Genomic DNA, 22,984 nt, shown 5'->3' with positions numbered 1-22,984 from the left:
CTGCCAGTCACTTGGGCTAATCTTTTTCTCCACTGAAACCCTATACCTACATTAAGAATATGCACTTATCGACCTCATAAGCGTACTATGGCGTGCTTCGACAATTACCTGTGCCTAAATTCTGTCCGTACTTCGTTTTTTTTTTCTCTCTCTCTCTCTTCTACCGCTGACTACAGGTTCTTCATGTACAAAATGCCCAAGGAGGCGTCCCGGGCCGCCTCGGTGGCCTTCAACAAGGCGTCCACCTCACCGCGGGGCGGCGAGGAGTACTTCTACGTGGACGCGCGGACGCCGGCGTCCACGTCTCGGTGGCCGCGCTCCGAGCACTCCGTGGCCGAGGCCGCCGGGGCGCTGGCCAACACCCTGGCGCCCCTATACGCGACCAACAAGTCCGCGCTGGTGAGCAGAGTTGACGAAATCGAAGTAAACATACCGGCTACCGAAGCCCTTTCGCAGCATCCATGGCCAGCAAACCTCTCTCGAAGAGCCTTGTCCGAACACAACTGAATCGTATTTAATTTCCACTGCAAACAAGGACAGGGGCAAACTTCTGGCTACAGTATCATTCAGACAGTCTTCTCTTAGGTATGCCTTAATCGCTCTTAATCACCTAATAACTCTTAGCAGTCTTAATCGGCCGTCTCCCCAAATCCACCTAACAGTATTTTATATATTCGGCGACGCTGGCGATGTGGGCTTGCTGGTCAGACGTAGACCAGCACATGAAGACACAGAAAAGGGAGAACAGACACGCGGAGCGCTTCTTTTCAGCATGAGAATTTTATTCCAGGACGTGTGTAGCCGCGTGCGTCCACGAAATCATGTTCGAATGCACCTTTTGAGCAAATTTACGATACCGAATACAAAAAAATAACTTATTTAAAAAGAATCATAAAGATCCACAAAATGTATTATGGTGATTTGTTGTTGAAAAGTGTTTACAGAAGTGTTTTCTTCTTCGATATATACGCCAAACAATAAAAAATGAGATACTTAATATATATTTTGTAGTTTTTTCCATATTTTTGCGAGGGCCTGCTCCGCGTTTGCTTGCCGAAATGCTAAGCATTTAACTGCAATCCAATATTTCATATTGCCATATCCTCATACTTCATCATTTAGGAATTTAACATTGTAGCAACGCCAGCGGCATAGTGTACCTGTTTCCATCTTTCCAAGGTTATAAAAAATCAATCAATTAATCTAGGCTAGAGAAGCCTACGTAATGGACATGCTTTGAGCACCAACTGGCCTCATCTCCGCAAATGCAACGTGTTCCACAGAGAAGTCAATGGAAAATGGACAGCAGACTTATGCGGCCTTGCATAATTACAGCCCAGTCTCCAGAAGGCATGTTCTTTTTTTTTTTCAAGCGGCTGCATTCAAAGTTTCAGTTGCTTGAAATTAAACTACGCACCTTAATACACTGCTCACATATGACTCGGTCATGTAAAATGCTATCTGCATATAACGAATTTGAAGAATTTAGGCTGTATTTCATCCACACGCATTCGACGTCGCATATAGATCTGCCGAAGTGTTCCCGCTCATTTTCCCTATCTTTGATCGCGGTGGCTCTTGTAGTTTTCCTAAGGCAGCGGGTTAAATTCTGAGCCGTTCGTAGAACTCACTTAGATCGCTCCGGATTGCTTGCATGCATAGTTTATTGCCAAGACTGTAATCAATCCAAACATTTTGAAATCCGTCCACACACTGCCCATAAATTTAATGAAATACAGTGTGTTCTTTTTAACTTCGAATGCTTACTTCTAAGGCCAACAATATTTTCTCGAATTACGCCATTACAGACGAATTATTAGTCCATCATGTGCCAGAAAAAACAATTCATTCATTAAAATAATTACTTTATTTACTTCTTAATTAGAAACTTCATGGCACTTCCTTGTACTGGAAAATAGAAGGCCCATAAAAGTCCCACTCGATGCTTCTACATTTCGAAATGACCGTGTAGACCGAAGTAAGTGGCGTATTTTCTTTTTAGTTCCCCTCACTACGCATATGGTACCGCGAAGCTGGGCTCTCTCTCCAGCCCCGCTGTGACGTATCACTGGGCGGCGTAAAATGAAGCTCCGCCTTCGGCAATCCATCTCGCTCCTGTCGCCGAAGTGACTCACGGGAGCTGCGTAATGCGTCATTCAAGATCAGCGTGTGTGAAGAGACAAGCACGATGGCCTCAGTTCACGCTACCCTTCCATGTCACAGGAGGGTTGTACCACAAGCTGCGCTTCGCCGTGCCGCCTACGTAAACACGTAAATTGAACGAATAATTTTACGCAAGTTATTTCGGTTTACATGCCAATTCAGAAATACAGAACTATATTTTCGTGACAATTTTCTTCAACTTTCAATATGAACATGTTCCGTAAAGTGGGTAGCTAGGAAGTTATTTGATGTGGTAGATTTACTTAGCAAATGGGTTGCTTTGGTTTTTTTCTTGCAAATGATGTCCGCCTGGGTAGATGATTTATCTGTTGTGATGTTGAGTTTTGTTTATTCGTTTAAGCGTTCGAGGTAACAAATAGGACACGCTGTATAAATACGACGCCTTTTTTATTTCACTGAAGTTAACAGAGAAACCTAATACGCACCTCGTATAACGCATGAAACTGAGGAAAACACGAGGGTTCAGTAATGATTTACAGCTATCCTAATTAAGCCAGAAAGGTTAAAGATTCGTCACACATTACACATAATTAAGGTTCCCACCATTTCTAGTAAATATAAGCTTGATGCAACATAGTTCTCTTACGGGACACTGGGAAACATATATAATAAAATAGTCGTATAACCCTTTCGAACACTTGTGGGAGTTTACTTAGGCTGTATTTATTCAACACGTATTTAACTTCGCATACTGATTAGCCATATCACCGCGCAACCCTTCTCTCTCTCTGTGTTCTTCTTCTTCTTCTTCTTCTAAGTTCGATCTTGGTTTCATTTGTAGTTATTACAAGGCAACGAGCTAAATTTTCTGCCGCTCGTAAAACGCCCTCATAATGCTCCGGAGTGTTTGAATTCGTAATTTATTGCAAATGCTACAATTAACCCAGACACTTTGAACTTTTCGCACTCATCACTCGTAATGAGCTCCTTTTTTTCACGAGATATAAGCATAGTGTCTCGTTAGTACACCGAGAACAGCAGAGAAGTCAACTATGCAAACTTCTATAACACACGGAATTAGGGGGGAAACGAGGGTACAGCAATTGCAGTGCTTCGAATGAAGCCAAAAACGTTAAAATTGTTCTGCCCGTTACACTTATCATACGTCCTATGTCCATGAAGTGTCTACTTGGTGTGACGTAGCATTATCTCGGGAAATTGGAAAACACAGCTTATGAGCCGTATGGCACTTTCAAATGCTTGCTTAACAAATGTTTCGCAAAAGAAGTGTTAACTGACACTCTTGGTACTTTGCGCAAGCATCATGCACAAGATGCCCCGCGCTCCCTGAAAATGCGAACTTTGTGGCCGATTGAATTCTTTTAGCACACTGGTCAAACTTCCTGCACCGTTGGTACAATACGCATGTAAAGTTCTGGAACGCCGGTATAGTAACTTTCTAAAAAAGGCGCAACTAAGCTACGCAGTTCCCAGTTTCGATGCACGTCCACCCCTCCCCCCCCTACATTCTCTATCACTATAAAATTACTAGTAGTTTTAGTTCTCTCAGGACAGTGGGGAAAGTTTGTAATCGTTTGATATAACGCTTAAAAATAGGAAGAAAACTGCTCTTAACAAATTTTAACTCCAAACTTACAAATTTGTCTGTATATAACGCTTCGTACTCCCCCTATTTACCTGAACTACAAACTTGGTAAACAATTTAGTTCTTTCAGGACACTCGAAACTGGCCCATAACATTTTCGGGGACTTCTAGTCGTACTGACGGCTTCGCTGTAAAAGTTCATTTCTGTATTACATTTCACCATTGAATCCATTCTACTAGCGCATATAATGTGTCGCAGAAAAAAAAAACTCTCTACTGTGTTGCTTTTAACGCCTACTTAAAGTATTCGCTGAAGCACCCTCTGTGTAGAAAAAATGCCTGCAGGACATAACATTAATAATCGCGTTGTTCTTTATGTGTAACCGTTCCCTCGCTGCTGCCCATTTCTGCAGAACCTGGCCTACGCGACGTACAACGACCAGCCTCCGACTGGCACCGACGGCGCCCGGGTCGACAGCCATGGCCACACGAAAGGTGAAGCCATGTCGCCGAAACTTGTATATGCCATAATAATTTTTTTTTCCTCAGTGCATTAGGCAAAGAACACAAGAATGGACACAGGCATCACTGTGTGTGTCCATTCTGTTGTCCGTGTCTAATGCACTGAGAAAAAACATCGATTACGCAGCACCAGCTAGCCCAACGCCCAACCAAAATTGGTCTGTGCCAATGGCGGAAACCTGTTGCTAAGGCCGGTGCATGGGCAGTCGCTCCACGAAAGAATTTTGTCTCTGCACGGAAGGCGGCTTGCATCGCAACACTTAGCTGAAGCAAGGCTTCTTCACATCCGCCGAGGTTTAAATAACGTCCGGGACAGCATAAATAAACTGTTGTCCTTTCGCCATGTTATTCAATAATAACGAGAACGACGAATAAAGCTCTCCTCACTCTTATTGGCGATGAAATGACAAGGAAACAGATAGAAAAATTATTCGCAATGGCCTGCCGAAACATATCTGACCATAATGTAGCAATGTTACTGGTGAGAGGACGAGGGCGTATTTTTAGAGACACAGCTCTTAAATATGCAGCACAACGAGCTGTCACACTAGTGGCGCTTGGGGCTGCAACTCGGATGCATCGCAGAAAAGCGCAGTAGCCCTTTCCGAATGGGCAAGAGTAGGTGTGATAAAGTACAGTCTCAGCGTGTTGAACTCTACATGCAACGGCGTGTAGCAAAATGACTCGCTGTTCGAGAATTACTGCATGCGCGACATTGCTATAGAGAGCAACCGCAGCAGTCGCAAAGAGGCTACGCCACCACCAGTTGGTGCACCGAAAAAAGAAACTTAAATAAAGTGGGCCCTCAAGGATGCAATATTGCATCAATGTATGAGCGTGACTTCTGAAATAAGAGCTTGAATTTCTTTTTCCTAAGCGGACATTCACAGCAACGGTTACACTGTAGCCGCCTTGTGCTTACATAAGCGGTTTGCATAGGTTGTATATTTGCATGCACGTAAACGTTGCACCATCGTTTATGCGTCCGAGGGGCACAGACTCCTCCAAGCCATTCATCAAAATGAATTCTTCTTTGTCCGTGCTCCTGACATCATGCAATGATTTTGAATAAACTGAAGCTAAATAATTGTGACACGCAGCTAGCGCTATCGAGGAAGCTTGGTACTGTTTCAGGCTCTGGAAGGCTATTTGCGTTGAAAAACGAACATCCCAAATTGACCTGTGGTATATTTAGTATCTACAGAGAGCGCCAGGTTGAAAATTATAATCATCCGTCATTTAGTTCGAGACTTCTTTCTTTAAATGACGTTATACGGACCTGCCCTCATTTGGAAGCTCACGATAGCTAAACTAACGTATTTTCCCAAATTTTTTACGGTCTCCTTATTACTTTTCATATGCTTACGAAAAGCGAAATAATGCCTACACTAATCTAACAGTGAATCAAATAAAATAAACATACGCGTAAAAAATGCAACCGCTTCTGCGATCTTGCGGAATCACAACCCAATTTTCCTGCGAAGCTGCTTTCTTTTTTTTCAGTAACTGCAATAATATCAGTTGCCTGTAATTAGATCACATACTTTAAGAGGTTGCCCGTACGTGACTGGTATGTTTGAAACACAGGTCGCATATAACGCTTTCGAGCACAAAGGCACTAGTTCATCCACAGACATTTTACTTCGCCTGAACACACGCCAAAGGACCCCTCCCCCCAACATCCTTTTCACTAAATGTGATCTCGGTTACATTCCATGTGCTCGCAGGGCAACGGAATAAGTTCTTCGTTGTTCGTGAAACACGATTATACCGCTTCCGATGACTTGCATACGTGATCTACTATAAAGGCCGTAACTTTTCCAACCACTTCGAACTTTGCCTACTCGTCACCCATAACGTGCCCCTAATTTTAAACAAATATAAACAAGGAATCTTATTTAGTTCACTGAGGACACCGGGGAAACCTACAACGAACCTCGTTTAAGGCATAGGGAAAGAAAAAAACGAAAGTTCAGTAATTAATTACAGCACCTTTAATTAAGCCAAGAGGTCAAACGTTTTGCCCCATGATATACTTGCCACGATCACAATATCCGCGACTTATTAACACGGTGTGTGACGTAGAGATATTTTGGCAGATTGGCAAGCATAGCTGAAAATGACCGACACATTCGAACGCTTGATTAACAAAATATTTCCAGAAGCTGCACCTGACGTACACGCATTTAATTATGCGCAAATATTTGCCTTAGCGTTCCCCCAATGTTGGCAAGATTTGATTTCGGTGCATTTGTACTTGTGTCCTAGCGGCAAGCTTAATTTCGCGCCGCGCGCATAGGGTGAGATGCGAGAGCCTTCTAGCTTTCAGCGCTTGCCAAATTGCCGGGAAGTGTGACCTGGATGGTGTGACCAGCTTGCGCGTCCCTTCCCCCTTCGCAGGCGTGATCCTGTTCGACGAGCAGCAGGGCGTGTGGCTGGTCCACAGCGTGCCCGAGTTCCCCGGCTCCTTGCACAGCGGACGCTACGTGTTCCCCGACACCGGACGCGAGTACGGCCAGACGGCGCTGTGCGTCACGTTCCCGACCAGTCAGCTGGACACGATAGGTACGTGGGCCTCCGGAGGTCGTAAGACGCGCAAGATGGCCACACGGGAGGACACATATCTCGCCAGCTGCCATTTTTACGCCGCCGTGCCGAAATAGCTTAGGATGTTCTTTTTTGAACGTCTCTAGAAAACACAACTTTCCTATGAGGCTTTCTTTTCTTTCACGCCTTGAAAATTCCCGCAAAGTTCACGTATCTATTTACGCTGATGGCGACAGACCTGGAAACTCAGAACTGTTACCAAACCGTGGCTTGGCGAAGCAGAAAAGGCGAAAGCACAAGAAAATCAGGTAGCGACGTCACCCTCGAGTACCTGCACCGCTCTTCCGTGTCGTTGTAAATTATAGCAGGGCCCATTCGGCGTCATTTCATCAATCGCCGCTACACCAATGACCGAACTGCTTTCGGAAGCAACCGAAAACCTCTACATAGCTGCACTATAACTAAAAAAAAGTGGCGATAAGAAAATTGTGAAGCAACATGAATAACTCCAGATAGAAGTTTCTGTTACTCGATAAGTACTACATAATTTTTTTTTCGAGCGTGAAAGAAGTCTGCGAATACACCAACATTGGCCGCTCGCGGCGCTTTGCGTGTATTTGCTGGCTTCTTTCAGGCTCGGAAAAACACTTTTATATAGCACGTGTTGAGCAACAGAAAGCTGTATCGGAAGGTTTTCATGTTGCTCTACAATTTTCACACCGACACTTTTCACCTAATTATAGTACGATAAATTTAATAATTAATTTATTAATTATGTAACTAGGCGGAATGAAAAATAATAATCTGAGTATCACCAAGCGACGGCAAACAACATTACCTTGATTCTGTCCAGCTACGAGGCATTTGCATATTTTTAAACTTTGGCTTAGGTAACGTGGAACACCCTGTATATTGAACCGCGAAGGAAGTTTACCCAATGTCCAGAAAGAACTCAATGTTCTACAACGCCGACAGTTCAGGGGAATGCGGGGAATTTCATGGTCGATGTGTGGGCAAAGGTTTAAGAGCATGAGATAGTTACGGGCTTTGCTAAAAACTGCTTAAACAACTGCTAGAATGCACTATACAGTTCTTATCCACGATGTTTCTCAGCGTCAGAGAAAACCTGAACTACACACGCAGTTTCCATGTTGAGAAATTGTGGGCCATGTTAACTGCAACCTACGGCGAAATGCTGACGTTTCTGGCTTAATTACAAGCTATGCAAGTAATTACTCAAGCCTTGTTTTGTCCCTTATGTTCAGTAGTTACACGAGGTATCCGCGGCGTCCTCGGTGAACTACATGACTCAACTTATTTATATTTTTGTAAATAGAGGCGCAGGGTATGAGTGATCTTCGAGCAAACCTCGAAATGCGTGCGCTAATGCCGACCGTTGCAGTAAACTACGCACGCAAGTGCTCCAGAGCGTTACATTTCTGCTTTAGAAACGGCGTAGAACTTAGCTGGTTGTAGAGAACGACTGTGGCTGCTAACAAATTTGTAGAAAATTAGAAAATATAGGGCGAACATTATGGCAGTTGGCGTTCGAAGTTAAAAGTGCATGGGTCAAATGCGGGCTTTGTAAAAGCTTCCTAAAGCAAGTGTTAGACAGTTTTATACGCGGGCAACGTTTGAAAATTTCTGGTGAATTTACAGGCTAAAATTCTTAATACAAGTGATCGAAGGAAAGCAATGGCGAATTCACAAAACTTCTTTCTTAGCAAGTGCTTTTTGCTGTTGACCAGCCTACTTCACTAATTGTGTGGCCAACGTAACGATAGGTTGGCATCCGGCTGGCCCTTACGCAATGTTCTAGCACATAGCATGTTTTTTTTTTACTACGGGCCCAGGTGTGCTCGATCAAAACTTCAAACTGTGCTAGTTTGTCCATTGCTCTAGCCGATACGTCAACGGCGCAACATAAACACAGGAGTAACGGTTACTGCTGTCCCCGTCTTCATTCCCCGCCGTTGACGTATCTATTAGGACCTAGGTTAGCTAGAAATTAAATTGTGGTTCTGCAAGGTCTTATAAATCTGCTGTCTTTTCATGAATATTTTGCTCTTCACCAGAAAGCTTACTGATTCTTTCTTCCCCTCCTTCTGCAGATATGCCTGCTTCGTACAGAAATGATTTTTGCCTATCTGCATAGATAACAATAAAAAGATTACTACTTGTTCGTATTCTTTTTCGTGGCACAGGGACAAAAGTTTTAAAAACAGCGCGGTAGAAGCATTCATAACTTTCACAAGCGATTGGTGGGTTTTTCATGCAGCTTTAGTACGCGATATACAAATGCTGGGCCTTAAGCTCTCTTCAACCGGCCACTTCGGAGAACTTGAGCAATGCTTTTACAATGTTTCCATGAAGACATAAACGAGCTTTTAAAGCGGAAATAGGTTGTCTCCTGTAGCGATAATAAAACCCGACTGAAGGTAGCGCTCCTTCTCATAATGCCGCTTGAACGCTGTTTTGCAATACTCTTACAGCCCCCCTGCCATTGTGCCAGTAGCCTAGAACAACGAACCGGAAATAACCCTTACTTGCACAATGCGCAGTGAAGCGAAGCTTTAGTAAAGCGCTTATTTAAATGATTTGCAACTAGCGGCGATGCGCAATTTTGATTCCTTTCATCCCATGCAGTGCGTAATCTCGTGGAATGTGTATGTTTATCCACCACAAAAGTCACAGCTTTACTGTTACGCACTTTTTAATGTTCGTGAGCTGCAGTGTTTCCAAGCTATGCCAGAACACGAACTCCAATTGAGGCGGATGCACAGTGTGTGACGTATGCGCAGCGATGTCTTAAGGACTAAGGCGCTGTACCATGCTTGTTGAAAGAAGAATGGTGATGACAGGTGTAAGTACTAAAAAAGTACGACGCGTATCTAGCCACAGTTAGGGATTGGGCACCTCTTGTGTAGCAGATGGAAGTACCCATTCTGGAAGATTTGCCAAGAACGAGCACACCGCCAGTAGCACATACGAAATGACTAGCTCAAAGAAAGCAAAGTAAACCAAGGAATTCGTGAAATATATTTTACCATTCTAATAGGGATCGGTGTGCTTCAGAGATATTCGTGAGCCGACATTGTGTTCAGGTTCTGTGTGGGAATCAGAGTGGTGACCTGTCCATGCTGGAGGATTAACCAAGAATGGGAACACACCCAGCGTTACATATTCAGTGGTTAAATCAAATCAAATGAAATAAATCAAACAATTCCTGGAATATAATTCGCCATTCCATTACTAGATGGGAGCGATTTAAAGGCCGGCATTATGTGTTCAGGTTTTCTGCGGGAAGCTCTTTTTTTTTATTTGCTACGCACAACAGAGGTGCGCATACTTGGTCAGCATACGTCGGGTTCTGTGAGCCACTTCTTTGGTATTTTCATTTGACGCACATATGACCTTTGTATACATATCAACAAATATATTTGCCGACAGTGTGATCGACGCAATAGCAGCCAGGCGGCCACTCCAAACACGGTAATGTAGGCAAAGAAAGCTTCCCTTTAAATCTGATCGGACACAGTTTCACGAACACGGTTGTCTTCTGCCATATTATTCCACCCAAGAACTACACCTTCGTCGTCTTTATCCCTCCAGCCTACCTTCTGCTGGCAAATCACATGCCACTTCATCCTTCCGGACTTGTAGGGACCGAGGTGCCTTCCCACGCCTCATCCCCGATTCGCGCGATGTGCTTAGCTAGAGGAACCACTGCCTAAGTTCCAGCGGAAAACGTGCTTCTCCCTCCCGAGTCCCGAGTCACCGCCAGGGACGCACTCTGACTGGCCGCTCGAGTGGTGGTTCCCGGCCCACCCGAGCTAAATTACGCTGAGCGCTTCATCGCCGTTGCATCTGTTGCCAGGTTTGGCGACTTCTCGCCACATTGCCTGCTTTCAGACGCTCCTGGCGACATAAAACTGTGGTTGGCGACTTGGCTACATGTGGCTACTTTTGGCGGCGGTAATTGGTATAGGTAGTGTCCAAATCGCGCTCCCTGTAATGGCGCCCTCGAAGCAACAGCCCCACAAGTCAGATCTCGAAGGCCGTGCTCTTTTTTTATTTTTTTGCAAGGGTGCGAAGCAAATCCAGGCGCTGAAAACATATCATAGCCACCATATGACCAGCTGGCCTCTCCGACTTGTCGTCCTGCGCTGTCCACAACTGCCCGAGACCAACTGCCCGTCCCTGACAGTCCGGGACTGTTAGGGACGGATAACTGAAGAGGCTATTTGAGTTTTTCTGTTGGTGGCGTACAGCAGCTGACTCCGAGTAAAAGGAATAAACTATATTAAAGGCTATATAAATGATTTTGCATGCTGCGTTGAACGGATGCAATAGGTGATGTCCCAGCCACAACTCAAGCGACGGTTACCACGCAAGCGAATCTCGAAAAGCCAAGCTTCTTGGCGCCAGAAGCGACTGTAACAACCGAAAGCGCGTCGCGACAGCCATGGCATTACACGTTCCAGTGTCTATGTCAGTTTGGTAAAGGTTCTTGCGACTGCATGACAGAGAGAGGAGAGGAGTTACGTCATACAGTTCGCACGGGAACATTTGGAGAGAGGCCATAGTGGGGCAAAGACGGCGTGCAGCGAGTTTATTGTAGTGAAATGGCGACACCGTTTCGGCTATGAGAAAGCACGCTCGTGTGAGGCGGAAATTACTAAACAATGTCAGCTAGTCATTATGGTAAATTATGATACGTGATAACGTTTCTACTGTTATTCTCGTTTACCATCAGTGCAGCAGAAAGTACGGTTCTTTCTCGTCTTTCCTTCTTTATTTTCGCGTTAAAAAGTCACAATAGTTGATTTCTCACACCGTGGCTAGTTTTTCAGCTACATAATAAAACGTTTATTTTACCACAGTTGCCGACTTTTCTGGCTTCTTTTCGGAAACTTCGGGTTACTTTTCTTTTCTGATAATTTGGCAACCCTGGCCGCGGCAGATGCTCACAGGCCCGTAACCATGGAGGAAGGACAAAGATGTTCGGGAGCATGGTGCAACGCGACTGAAGCCAAACATGGTGGCCCGACACGTGATCGCAAGTCAAAGTGCGTGGTTGATTTTAGTGTTCCTGCTCTGAAGGCAGAACCACGGCAGGGCAGCTGAAGCGCACACTGAATAAAAACTACAGGCATAGCTACTACTGAGAAGCAAACGTATCAGCAAATCTCGATTCTTGCTCCGTGATTTCGACGCAAGAGGTCACGGTTGGGCCACCACTGTGACTTCAAGGAGCGTTCGCTTGCCAGGGCTGGCTGCGTGACGTAATGCTGCCTCCTATATCTTTCGTTCCTCCATACCGCAACGAGCTCGTTCCGCGGGACCTTTACTCTCGCGACTTCTCGTTCTCGCGCTTGGTGGAATGCTACCCCGTTAGCCCTAGCGCAGCGGGTGCGCATATTTGATCGGCCTAGCGGTGAGTCTTTACACTTAACCGCCGTGACCGCACTGGGCTGTATCTTGGGTTAACAAACCCGTGTCTGTTGGCGATCTGACTTCGGAGACCTCTATGCGCCGTGTCGGAGAGTCGACGAACCCTGCCGTAGCGCCATTGTGCGTTGCGGAGTGGAGGAGCGCCGTGCCCTTTCATGACGGTCGCTCGTAGGGTGAGCCTTATGCAAACCCTTCTCCACAGACCTCTTTATCGACGTCTCCTTAAGTAATAACGACATTGCCTATTGAAGCACTTTTTGAATGGGCAGATGCACCCAGCTACCAGTCATTCTTAAACACACCGCGGTGGGATGCAATCTTAGAAACAGGTAATGGTTCATAGAGTTTAGCATCATGTATCTAAATTCGTTTCTTGATCGACACAGAAAGTGTTCTGACGTAAAGCTATTGCAAAATTTTCTATTTCAATTCTGCGATCAGCCCTCCAAGATTGGTCGAAAAATTTTCGGGCAACACCAAACGTCGCGTCTGTCTGTAACGCGACGTCACGACAACAGCGATAACTCCCCATTGATATGATGTGTACACACTGATTATGCATGATTAAAACTAACAAAAATAATTCTTCCTGATTTGACACCTGGTCGCCATTAGCCCTCTGTTACCAGTCAAACGTTTTCGGGCTGCGCCCCCTTCGACTCTCTGTTACGAGACGTCACAATGTCGCGAAAACTCACCGTGTCAAAGTGAGCGCTTACGTTTAAAATTCATTACCATGCCGAACAAAACTGAATTTCTCTTCTGAATCGCTAGAGACTGCTCCGTTCCGGAAGTAATAGAAAATGGCTGCCCGCCGATCGCTCAGGCACTCGCTACTCGCACCTGCTGGTGAGCATATATTTTCACCCGCCGTGGTTGCTCAGTGGCTATGGTGTTAGGCTGCTGAGCACGAGGTCGCGGGATCGAATCCCGGCCACGGCGGCCGCATTTCGATGGGGGCGAAATGCGAAAACACCCGTGTACTTAGATTTAGGTGCACGTTAAAGAACCCCAGGTGGTCCAAATATCCGGAGTCCCCCACTACGGCGTGCCTCATAATCAGAAAGTGGTTTTGGCTCGTAAAACCCTATAAAAAAAGCATATATTTATTTGCAATTATAAATCTTGTTGCGTACAGTATAACGTTATCGAGGCATTTCGGCGCGTATACGGCATCGTTCTGCCAACTCTTCTTTGCTGAGGATCCGTTATAGCGGCATTCTTAACCTTCCGTTGCACGCTGCCTCGATTTTGGACGAGCCACCGCTAGCTGAGCAAGGAGAAGTGGACAAATCGCAAAGGCCGGCACCACACTCTTCGTCCGGTTATCTATTTTCACTGCGCTGGCTCGGCACCGCCGAAACCCTCTCCATTTGAGCGTGCTCCTCGCCTCTCGTCAGCCAATTAGATATGAATAACTGCTGAGTCTAGACAATGTTATTCGTTTTGAAAGCGAGCAAAGGTGACCTCCTATCAACGAGGAGAACGATTCACTGGTCTGTTCAGACAACCTGCGGGTGACCGCCCGACGCTTGCGTCGGCGGTTACGTGAATTAGACGGCAATAGATTGGAATAAGAATAGATTCGAATAGTTTTACCGCCGTATTCAGAAACGCATCTTGACTTGAAGCCCATGCTTGACTTGATATAAATGACGCCTGTTGCGAACGCGCCAAAGATGCTCATTGCGTTTCTTACGGTGCGTTCGCGACAGGCGTCATTAAAATCAAGTCAAGCATGGGCTTCAAGTCAAGATGCGTTTCTGAATACGGGGGTTAGGTTATAGGGCTCCAAAGTCTTCCACTTTTATACCAGGAATTTAATTGCGTCTATTTTGCATAAATCCACTAATGAATGCGGATTACTCGAAGAAGCCAACAATCATTGCACAAAAAACTATAATGCGCAAGAGCTAATAAACAAGTGTTGGCCAAAAACCTCTAATTGGTTTAGCACACACATAATTTACAAATGGAATTTGGCAATTTCAAAAGATACGGCTACTTCCGACGAATTTTCAAACCATCGCCAGTTCTGATATAAGTGCCGTGAAACGCACGGTATAAGTGCACCGTTGCCCCGGAGACTTGCAAAAAGAAAAGCCTCTTTAGGCACTGAGAGTCAAAAAGAACGTGAGCATGAATGCATTTTGTCACTAACTTTGGGAACGCCCATCTCGAAACTGGACTCATCCTCAGAAACTGTTCCAGGTGCATGTGAATTTCGAACTCATCCGCTGCATGATCCCTACAATATTTGGCGTAAGGTAATTAGTAAAATTCACTTAGCAAGTTTTCGTAATTAGACGATTATGCATTTTGACTTCTCTTGCAACTTACCTGTGTCTTTTAGAGCAAATAGATACAGAAAGTAGAATTGTGTTGAATGCCACAGGTTATTTTTTTTTTAATTCTAATAACCAAAAGAAAGAGGTCACCCTATATATATATATATATATATATATATATATATATCCGTATTTATACTTCTCCTGTCCTCTAAGAGTTTTACAGTAGTCTTACGAGGCCCAGTTGGCCGTCTGCTACAAGTGTATGCGCCACCTACGAGGCACGTTTTCTTTTTCTTTTTTTCGCTTCGCAGCGACGCACCTCCGGCTCCAGCACCCGGACATCTACGACAGCTACGCGCCGCAGAGCCTCCTCGCGGCGCACCCTCCGCTGGCGCTGCTGCTGCAGAAGAGCTTCATCCGCACGCAGCCGTGGCTGCTCACCTCCAAGCTGACCACGCAGGGGAACGCCACGTTCGTCAGCTTCGCCAAGCACGCCCACTACGAACAGGGTGGGTGGCGGTGCGGCACGACGCGATACGGCGGAAGGGTGGTCAGAAAAGCGACAGAAACATGACAGTGTACACCAAGGTAGGAAAGAGTGCGAAAGATACAGGCGTGTAACCTGGTTGTAAGCAGGCCTACAGACGACGTACTCTGGGGGTGTTCTGTAGTATGGATTCAAGGATTCAAAGGGGAGCTTGCATTAGGGAGCGGCGGGAGGGGGGGGGGGGGTAATTTGGACCACGCACCTGGGTTCTTTAACGTGCAACTGAATCTAAGTACACGCGCGTTTTCGTACTTCGCCCCCATCGAAATGCGGCCGCCGATGCCGGGATTCAATCCCGCGACCTCGTGCTTAGCAGCCCAACACCGTAGCCACTAAGCAACCACGGCGGGTAACCTGGTGGTGCTATGCAGGAGCATAGTAATGTGGCATGTCATAATGAATTATGACACTGCGCCTATCATTGCACTCTCCAAAATACCAGCTTAGAATCACAAGCACCAACGGAAGTAATACCGCTTAAAACGCGCTTTATGCACTTTAGAGTACTTCTCGTTGGACTGGGGATGCAAACGATTAATACGCGGTAAGCGTGTAAGATAAAGAACAAAAGCCTAGCAAGAAATACGTCGTCTGGACGGCTTTTGACAGCGTGCATTGCGGATTCTCGTCGTTTCTGACAAAATCAATTCGGATAATGCCAAATTTCCTGAACAATCAACTCCTTGTTTCCGAAGCACATTACAGGTGCAAGTCAATTATGTTCTCTTAAATGAAAACTTACTCAGAGAAAGCATAAAAGGCATGCCGATATAAGATTCCTTGGGAGAATGCGAGACACGCAGACGGCGATCCACACTTGTTATGGACGCTCAAGTCCTCCAATGTGTACACGTATACCCACCGCCGCGATACTCAGATAGCGGCGTGCCACAGCCGCTCGACGACGTGTCGCCACTACCAGTAGCGACCTGGGCCGCTCGCAGACGTCTACGAGGCGGCCGTGGGCGTCGCCCTGCAGACGGACGTGCTGGCCTCGACGTGGCGCAACGGCCGTGGCGGCAAGCTGCCGCCGGCCTGCAACGGCGCCGGCGGCCCGCGGGTGCTGGACGTGCTGCAGATGCGGTTCGACGAGGCGTCGAGCAACGCCTCGCTGGCCTTCGACAACACCGAGGACCACAGCAAGTGGGCCGTCTCCCTGCCGGGCAAGAAGTGGGCGCACGACAAGGAGCAGGCGCCGGAGAGGGCGGAGAACGACGACGCGGGCTACGTGTGCGTGGGCTCGCTCAACAGAATGGTACGCGCGCGCCTTCTCAAGCCGTGACCTCTGGTGACCTCGCGAGTCGCGGTCCGTTTTGTCAGTATGCGAGGCTGTAGTAATGTAGTGTACATGTAATGAGGAGGCAGGATAACCGATGGTCATTAAGGGTTACGGACTGGATCCCAAGGGAAGGGAAGCGTAGCAGGGGGCGGCAGCAAGCTAGGTGGGCGAATGAGATTAAGAAGTTTGCAGGGACAGCATGGCCACAAATAGTACATGACCGGGGTTGTTGGAGAAGTATGGGAGAGGCCTTTGCCCTGCAGTGGGCGTAACCAGGCTGATGATGATGATGATGATGAGGCTGTAGTAACACCAGGGTTTTGCTCCGATTTTAATGGTGAACTTCACCATCAAAAGCTCGCAATTTGTGAATACGCGTGCTTCTTTGTTGTAAAGAAGCCCGTATTCACAAAAAACGTCTTACGCTAGAAATGTTTGTCAGAAAAAAATTCAGTCCATCTGATGCTAGACATATAAGCGAAGGCAACCGATCAATCGTAAAAATCATTTTCGAAGCAATCAAATACCTTTGTGAATTCGGCCTCAGTTCTTTTACAGCGAACTTGTTTCAGCGAACATTTTCTCTAAACATTTCACATTTAGAGGAAATGGGGGCCGCTTAGGGTGACAGGTACCGAAAGTTGGAAGTGTGTAAAAGGAAGTTATGCATTTTTAAAATAAATCCTGAATACTCATTTTCTTCCCATTTCCCTGTATTTTCGGTGGACCTGTCAAGGCAGGTTATTTTGTTCAAGTGGGAAGCATGTTGCTAGTGACGTACAATGAATGTTTATTCTGTGCTTGTTAATCACAGTCTTTGTAAAAAATTATTATTCAACCGTTCTAGAGCATCATACTATCGTTATCCTATGCACAACACTAATTTCAAGTTCAGTAAAAATTGGGGCTCAGAATCAGCGTAACGTGTGGCGAAACAATCACGTTTGAAACGTTGCAAACAATTACTTTTGTCGTTGCAAACAATTCTTTTGTCTTTTTGTCATGCGTTCAGCGTGGTTCGTTCTTGCCTTCCCCGTTGTCCTCGGCGAACTAAGCAAGGCAGTTGTTCGTGTTTGTTTAGAATTAGAGGCACGTTATGGGTAATGTGTAGGCGAAGTTAAAAATGTCTGTACTTGAGGTCGTAGCCGCAACATACGTCTGAAAGCAATCCGGAGTGTTAATTATGTTTTACCAACAATGCAGAATTAAGCCTGCTGCCTTAGGAAAACCATGAACGCAAGACTGAGTTCAAATTTAAGCAAAATTGAGGAGGGGTGGGAACGCTATGGCCTGTGTTCTCGAGAAACAGAATGTGTGTGGCTGGATTCCTGCTTTTGTAAGAAATTCTATAACAAATTAAGCGGTCGAAAGCGTTATGCTCGTGCAAGGCTTCAAACAGGCTATTCATTCATGCATATTTAAACTGTTTCCATTCTTTCCCATTCAACTTGTCATATGTGGGCAACGACTTACATTACGCGGTTAATTAGCGTCAAGTGAAATTCCTATTGCAACTACTCGAAAGAAACAGCTTCTATGGAAATTGAGTTGTCATCCTGCAAACTAGCGCAAGTCTGCTGACTTTTTGTTTCCTTAGCATTCCGTGGAGCAGGGCGCTCAAAAGAACAATAAAGAGAACCACTAAAGAATTAAGAGCTATTCGTTTCACGAGTATTTTCTTTAAAAAAGGAGAGAAACTTTTGGTTACTTTGCATAATCGCAACCTAATTTCCAGCAAAGCCGTCTGTTTCGAGCGGTTGTGATAACAATATCAGCAGCCGGTAATTACCTACTTTAAACTTTTGCCCGCATATATGATTAGCCAGCCTGAAACTATATAACGCTTTCGCGTACTTGTGAATATTTTTTTTAGAAAGACAGGAGTTCATCTTCGCATATTTTACTTCACCAGAATATTCTCCATAATGTTGACCCGAACATTCGCTAAATTTGAGCTCGCTCGCGTTCACAATTTTCTAAGGGCAGCGGGATTATGTAAAACACAGAAATGAGGCTCCGGATGCTTTGCATACGTAATTTACTGTTAAAGTCGTAATTATTCCACGCACTTTGGACATCGCTTACATATTACCTATAACCTGCCACTAATTTTAAACATGTTTTCTTGAAATGTATGCGCGCTGACGGATGTTGCACGCTGCAAACCAGACTGCATAGCCTCTGAATAAAATTTCTATTGCCGTTATTGAACCATAAACTTCCATTTGATCCGAGCCCATTAATTTCACTACTTCCGCACCCTGACAAACCATCACTCTTGTCCTTGATTTCGCATTGCTAGTGCGTCTCTCCATCTCGTTTTTTTTTGTCCCCGTCTCGCCCTGCGTATAGGGTAGCAAACCGGACTTACCCTCCTTACCCTTGCTGTATTCTCCTGATTGACAGAACTAACCTATTTTAAGTTTTCATTCCTTCACAGAACCATCGATTAATGAAATACCACACATTTTGACCAACTCCATTGAATCACTTGAAACTTACGCTTGCGATGATATTTTCTAAGACAATCTAGTCAAGTTGCTGTTCTGTGCTGTTAAAATTTCCTAATTACTGCCTTCTCTAATAATTTTATAACAGCGTTCAAAGCTTTTCTGTGTGTGTTCTTATATTTATACCTTGCCCGTTCTGCTTTGGCCGCAAGACCTGTCCTATTACGTAAATAAATGAGTAAACCAATCAATTTAGGTCAAAGTGTTTCAGTAAACCATGTTTCTATAGAAAACCAAAAATCTCATCCTTATTGTAAGCGGAAGCATGAGAGGCCAGATAGTAAGCACAATCGGAAGACGCGTTGTGACGCCGCTTTGAGGTTGCCCCACTGGCTTCCCGAGGGGATCGTCACAGCATTTTATACGGAGCTGACACGCGTTGCGGCAACTGGCGGTCATGCAGTTACATTTCAGCGTCTTCCCCCTCATACTGGCATTATTTGGAAATGAACCGGACGAAATGGCAAAGGTTGTAGGCGAGTATGGACAAAATAGGCCATTTGGTTGTTCGGGCACGAACTTTCAGCGAGGTCATCAGCGGCACGGTTCGACGAAGAGGCCAATAATAGATTTCGTATGCTGTGCACCCTGTAATTAAATTATCTGCACACGTGAACGGAATTGAATAACGTTTATTGTAAAACGTTTATTGTATTGGGGAAGCAGGCGGGTGGGGCCCCTGGTCCTGGGCTCTACTGGCCTCAGTAGCCGGCCGTGCTTGGTCGAAGAGCGCCACTCGAGACTCCTTTTCCTCGCTGGCGATACGCGTCTCAAAATGCGTCGTTCTGACTTTTTTTTTTGCGCGTATTAATTTTGGATGGCCTCAGCTCGCATTCCCACGTAATGAGGGCGATAGTTTCTCCGCTTTAGTCTTGGTGTGGCCTACATGCACCAAATAGTAGTCATTCTATTTATGGATCACTGGAACAATGCCTGTTCCAGCGATCTCTAGTTACCCTGTCTTATGCTAACTGAGCGCACCTGACGCCTGCAAATTTTAAAACTTATTCAGCGAGCCTATTCACTATTTAATAAGTCGTTTATCGTGTGCACAAACACGTGTAATATATGGAGCCCTTATGATACGTATGCTATATCTGAATGAGCTATGTCGCTGCGTTCATAGAGCGGCACCACTGACCATTGGGAATCACTAACTTCCCCATCAACGCTATGTACAAACAACTATCGGAGGCATCGGTATACTGCAAAGTAACAGAATAATGAACGCGCAGTACGATACCGTTGTCTGTATCGTCTGACCTGGTACGCCTACACGCGCCTCTCAGGCTTTGCGCACCGAAATGTTTGACCACATTAGAAATGAAGTGTTTTTGTTGTTTTCACATTCCCTGCGCAGCAATCTCAACTGCGAAGAGGCGGCGAAACCCTGTGCTTCCGCAACGCTATGCTCCACGGTTTGCTTCTCAACAGCGTCGTCTCGCACGACACCTGTCCGCGGAACGCCGCGGCCGCCTGATTCGCAGTGACCAAACTTTACGAGACATCGTGCTGAAGAGGAATAAAGCGTATGACAAACTCGGCCCAGCCATTCATTTTGCATTCACCCGCCACAGTGTACCCCGTAGGGGATTGTCAGTTGGTGTACCTCTGCGATTTGCCCACAGACGTGTTTAACTCATTGCTCGTTATCCAAGCTATGGAATGAATTTTATTGATTACAGTATGGCCCGTGGACGTCTTGACTGATTCATACGTAGAGTTTAACGTCCCGAAACAACACTGTAGCCAAGAGAGACGCCGTAGCAAAGGGCTCCCGAATAATTTTGACCACCCGGGGTTCTCTTACCATGTACCTAAATGTAAGTCCACGAGCGTTCGTGGAGAAAAACTGTTCAGGGCTACCTTCGCCACTACCGCGTCCGCGTGTAGAAAAAAAATCCTGAAGGTAGTGCAATGTCGAGCCGACCCGCGGCAGAGGTGCAGCAGGCGTTAAGCACTCCCGATAAGTAGGCCGATACCTAAAATAGTGCAATACCGGGCCGACCCGCAGCGGAGGTGCAGTTCGCCATTAAGGGGCCCACATACACAGCTTCACTGGTCATCCTTCTTCACAAAAGGGCACTGAGACTTTTTTTTTCTTTTTATTTCACACGAGGTCGCAGACAGTCGGAGCAAAACCTGTGCACGCGTAATCTTGGAAGCCATAGCCCTCGAGAAGTGTTCGCTCGCCTCCACATCTCGCAATCTATCGTGACGCCATCAAGCTGAGTAGGCTTGGCGACCATGCCACCTCTACTTCCGCTGCGTAACATCAGTGCGTGCTGACATTTGGCACCGCATTTCTACGTCCAGAGTCGCGTAAACTTTAGCCGAGGGTAGCGGTCGCGTTGCTTGAATTTTGAAGTTTCCGCGACCGATAACTTTGGCTTGCGTGCATTAATTATCACAGAACCCCTAGTTTCTTCACACGTAAGGATAAATGTATAAATGGTGGACCTAAAAAAAGCATTGCAGGGTCATTTTAAGCGTTGCGAAATATAGCACAGCGTAACGTTCGCGTAACATTAAAGCAGACGCACCTCTACCTAAAAGAACCGCAAGCGCAATAACCAATACTCTTATATGGACGGATGGTGTCCCATATATGAGCCCTCATGTTCGCGTATATCATATGGGGAAAAAGATAAGGTATATCTGAATATCCCTGTTTTCATATGGGATCCGCATACGTTCATATAATCATATGGGAATATGCAGGTTATGCTAGACACCCATACGGTCATACGGGATTATTGGATATGGGACATAAGCCATTTCTTTTCCTGCAGATAAAGTATCAGAATTTCTTCTGTAGAACTTGAGATAAGCAATTAATGTCGGAAGTAACGCTAGACTCACACATTGCACTTTTTCTTTTTTTTTTTTCTTCTTCCCGCCAGTGCAGTACTGCCAGAAAGTTTCCGACAGTTCTGTTGCCACACTGGAGTTCGCTCTTGTAAGCTAAGTTTGACATTCCTTTTCTTGATATTTATGCACTGGTTCAGAATAATCGGGTCCGTGCACTTACCGTAACAGCAGCAAGGGCGTCAAAAATAGAACTTCGGAGTTGTTCACTCGTTTGGCGATAGCGTCGGTGACTCAGTAGGGCATCCGGTTCGACCGATTCTCTGCGTCCTCTCTCTACTACCTTTCCGTGCTGTTGCGCGCGAGCACAAATGAAACCGCTGCAGCTTCGACAATGCTTTTGCGGAGAGAGGGCAATGTGGCGACTCCAGAGGGAATTGTGACCACGCTCGCCCCTGAACGAGGCACGCTTTTAAAGTGAAGCTTTCTCTGCCTCTTCCTTCGACTTGTCAACTGCCGCCGCTCTACTACACGCCGCGTCGGCTGGTGAACGTGTTTATCTACTTGGCAGGAGCGCAATAGAGGCATAGGCACGCTGTCAGAAAACATGCCTCACTTGGGGTCTATTAGACCTTTCCCACGAGCTGTTTCGGCGCCACAGAAATGCTTTCTGGAGCCCCCTGACCGTCGCGACAATGCCCTCCGCAACTACCCGGCATTCGCCACAGTGCCATCTGAACAGCTGATTACGCGTGAGCTCACCCCACTTTCGAAGATACATTGCAGAAGGTGCAGCGTTCATCTTTGTACTTACGCACGACTGTCATGAGAGGTGCAGGCAAGTAAAATAGTAGACAGAAGGTAACTACAGCTGCCGTGTGCTCTTAATCACCTCCCGACGACAAGAAAGCAACAGCAATGGAAACGTCGAAGGTAGAGGCAAAGAAATCTTCTACTGAAAGCATTTGATTCGTTAATCAAAATGCGAATACACCGAGCGTATGTTGCGCGTACGACATGCATTGGCATCTATGTGTTTTGTGGCGAGCTCACATTTGTCTGGTGGTACTGCATCTACTCACATTTGCTGCCGGTGTCAATGCTGGTCCGCAATATTACTTTGTTTGCCACTGTCCCATTTTTGCTGGCATCATTGTTCGTGCCGTGCAGTTCTGCTTGTCGCTGTTTCATATGTCTGCACCCATTATAACAGATGGTATCGTAATCTTAGGCCATCGTTTCACGTTGGCCGACCAAACCGCCTCAGCATAATCGCCTATGGCGGTGTGTGGCCTA

The 22,984-nt window shown here is 45.9% G+C and overlaps 1 protein-coding gene across 1 annotated transcript in view; it reads left to right on the top strand.

Moving 5' to 3' along the window:
- The window catches only part of LOC135916839 (deoxyribonuclease-2-alpha-like), a 34,618-nt gene extending 14,195 nt beyond the window's left edge, over positions 1–20,423 (top strand). The window contains exons 2-7 of the mRNA XM_065450269.2: positions 177–399; positions 4,144–4,225; positions 6,653–6,817; positions 14,856–15,053; positions 16,036–16,346; positions 20,241–20,423. Coding sequence (XP_065306341.1) covers positions 177–399; positions 4,144–4,225; positions 6,653–6,817; positions 14,856–15,053; positions 16,036–16,346; positions 20,241–20,360 — 1,099 coding nt within the window. The 3' untranslated portion in view covers positions 20,361–20,423. The remainder of the gene's footprint in view (positions 1–176; positions 400–4,143; positions 4,226–6,652; positions 6,818–14,855; positions 15,054–16,035; positions 16,347–20,240) is intronic.
- Positions 20,424–22,984: the final 2,561 nt, after the last annotated feature.

Source organism: Dermacentor albipictus, chromosome 7 (assembly GCF_038994185.2).
Source record: "Dermacentor albipictus isolate Rhodes 1998 colony chromosome 7, USDA_Dalb.pri_finalv2, whole genome shotgun sequence".
Lineage (NCBI taxonomy): Eukaryota > Metazoa > Arthropoda > Arachnida > Ixodida > Ixodidae > Dermacentor > Dermacentor albipictus.
The sequence above is the reverse complement of the archived record's forward strand: the minus strand, read 5'-3'. Positions and strand labels throughout refer to the sequence as shown.